A 3,128-nucleotide genomic window follows, 5' to 3' on the forward strand; every position below is an offset into this window, starting at 1 on the left:
CCACCACATTAAGGGCCGTCCCAAACTACGTAGCGGGTAGGGCGAGTGGACTGTTCAGACCTTAGTGCAATATTTAAATGGTGCCCTATTTAGACCCTCTATAACAGACCTTTGCATTGGAGAGACACAGGAGGGCCGACTCCTCAGGGAAGGACTCAGCCGTTCACCTACACCTGCAGGCTAAAGGACGCTCTTTGATGACAACGTCCATATTCTTGCAAAGGAAGAAAAAACTAAACTTGTACTTAAACAAGACTAGCTCTACTTCACTGCATTTTAAATTAACCAAAATAGGTATTAATCCAAAAACCTATTTTATTAAATAAAGTATTATGTAAAATGGCTCCTCAACTGCTAATTAATTTTAACATCAGACTTGATTTACAACCAACAACATTGATCATCATGCCAGCAGAGAACTTTGAGGAATGAGGAACCAATATTTAATAAAAAAAAAATTAAGAGATTCCTCAGAATCAGAATCAATTCATTGCCAGGTAGGTTTGCATTTACAAGCAATTTGACTTGGTGTATTTCTGTAAGCCTGAAAAGCTCCCAAACTTTACTAGTAAGGTTTACCTGTCATGGGGATTGTTATGTTGACTATGAATATCTCCCAACAGTTTATCACATAAGGAGCCACCCCTTAAAAGACCCATTTGATTCTACTTAATGTTATAAATGACTCCTCTTTTCTAGAAAGCAGAGCTAATCCATAGTATCAGAATTAATTTAATTAATGTGATTTATTTTTTAACTTAAAAAAAAACAAAAAAAAACAACGTCAACATTCTCCTATACATACACATATATGCACAGATATATGTAATATATTTTTAACCATAAAAGGAGTAGAATAAAGCAGAGTTTATATGTAGCCCGTCTAGTTTAATGCTAATGCAGCTTCACATTTCTCTTTCACAAGCAAATTAAACTTATCAAGACATTTCTACATAAAGATAGTTTCTTACTTATTAGTTACAGTTACAGGTAAAAGAAAAAAAAACATGAATATCACTGTTTTAAAATGAAAAGACAGTTCATTTTAGTGATGTATTTAATTTGGAAAACAAAATCTCCGATCACTGCTGGCCTGGTTACCACACTCTGCCCGCCTATGGTGCGAGCTATACTGACGCGAAGTCTGCCACTCATAATATGGCGGAAGCGCTGCTTTCTACCAATCAAAGAACCCAGTGCTTTGAACGAAGAGTTCATTACTATGGCGATAGGAGAAAAGAGGTGTCTAGACGGATGCCTGATCAAAAACATAAAGCATCTAAGTCATAATTTAGACATGAAAACATTAAATGAGATCCCGTCTGCAGGTGCTGGAGTCGTTTTTCTACAGAATGACTTCGCGAGATTCATTCTGACCAAAATGTGAGCCGCTATTTTTATCTAGATTGAGCCAGTGCTGTTTTTTTCCTTTTTTTTTTTTTTGGGGGGAGGCCTAAATCTCCGAGCTTTTTGTAAGGAAAAAATCAAGACAGCATGAAGGAAGTGGATTATGTTAATAAAAACAGCAGGGAAAGTCTGCCTTTAGAGGACAACGTGCGGATGAAACAGCTCGGAGGTCGTGATTCGCAGGATGTTGGTAGAAATCAGTCCGCAGGTGAGAGCAGCTAGTTTTTATCAGCAGCTGTTAGCTTTCTGAGCCTGCGGGGATTTAAGGACACTTTATGCTGCTGCATCTCAAACAGACATATTTCATTTTAAATAAAGCTGATCTCAGCTCTCATTTCACTTTATCTGCTTTATATCCGACATGTTCGGGATTAATTGAACTGCTTTTAGCCGCTGTTAGCTTGCTGTAGCTCTGAGCTTTAATCTGTTTTCTGTTGGAGTTTATCCCATATTCCACACTTTCATCTAGTCTCACTAATCCATTGTTATTCATCATTATTCCAGATTATAGATCAATTTTTTATCCATTAATTAGGATCGTGTATGTAGTTCAGAATAAAAAGTAGTTTAACATTTTGCATAGAATATAAAATAATTAGATTAGTTTACAGATAAACTTCTTAGTAGAATAAAAGGCTTGGTTGATATTCAGCCCAAAGGTTTCAGGTCAAATTAAAAGATTTCCAACATTAAAAAGAGGAACAGATAATATTCTGTCTAAATTAGAATAGAATAGAAACTCCTTTATTGTCCCACAATGGGAGAATCAGAAATCAGTTTTATTTTCTCCTCAAAATAAACGTGGATAAAATTCTTCACTGAGATGAGAGTTATTCTAATTTTTTTATTGTTACTTGAAATGATAAAGTATTGATCTTATTCAACCAAACATGGTTATTTAATTAGTCAGCCTCAAACCTTAAGAAATGGGAATAAAATATTATTATTTCTTAATAGCCGGAATCAGTTTAATCAGTGTTTCAGGCAGAGATGCTGAATAAAAAGCTGCTTACAGTCAACAATTCAATCACAATCTGTTAACCTGCTGATTAAAAAATGTGCTAATTTTACCGTGAATGTTATTTTTTTTTTAAAGGAAAAGTCCGGCCAGCAAGGAATAATCAAGGATTCATTATTTATACCTAAAACTAATAAGTTTACGGTGATTAAATGAATTTAGCATTAATCAGTAAAAAAAAATAAAAATTATTTTCATCACGATCACTGAGTCTGGGAGCGGCCATTTTTGCCCAAATATATTAACACCTTTTTCCACCTGGATCCCCGCTCTTTTTGGCCCTCATGTCCCTCCATTGTCGGACAAACATGCCCCCACTTCCTCACCGCCTCGGCCGTATCTAGACCCACAGCTAGTTCCTGATTTTCCCCTCTTGCATTGCGGCGTGGAATAACATAGCGCAGACCACGCTTCAATATTGGGCAGAAATCAAAAATATCTGCGACAGGCTCATTGCGACACACTGCTGAGGGAGGATAACCAGACCTTTAGTTTTTGAACATTTCAGCTCCCAAGAAATAAACCTGCTGTGATAAACTTATTTTTTGATGCTGTTTGCTTTAAAATTGTTATATTGTTTTAAAGGTATACTTTGCAACCGGTGTTGATTTTCCAGCGAGGCTCCCCCCAGAGGGCGAAAGTAAAAGTGCACTGTCGTAAATATGCTCAGCTGTTCTCCTGGTTTCTCCGTCAAGCCAGGCGC

The 3,128-nt window shown here is 36.6% G+C and overlaps 1 protein-coding gene across 1 annotated transcript in view; it reads left to right on the forward strand.

Moving 5' to 3' along the window:
• Window positions 1-1,237: 1,237 nt before the first annotated feature.
• Window positions 1,238-3,128, forward strand: part of LOC107102504 (gastrula zinc finger protein XlCGF57.1-like) — a 5,098-nt gene continuing 3,207 nt past the window's right edge. The window contains exon 1 of the mRNA XM_015401835.1: window positions 1,238-1,615. Within this exon, the coding sequence (XP_015257321.1) occupies window positions 1,495-1,615 (121 nt within the window). The 5' untranslated portion in view covers window positions 1,238-1,494. The remainder of the gene's footprint in view (window positions 1,616-3,128) is intronic.

Source organism: Cyprinodon variegatus, unplaced genomic scaffold (genome assembly GCF_000732505.1).
Source record: "Cyprinodon variegatus isolate N-32 unplaced genomic scaffold, C_variegatus-1.0 Scaffold1265, whole genome shotgun sequence".
NCBI classification, from domain to species: domain Eukaryota; kingdom Metazoa; phylum Chordata; class Actinopteri; order Cyprinodontiformes; family Cyprinodontidae; genus Cyprinodon; species Cyprinodon variegatus.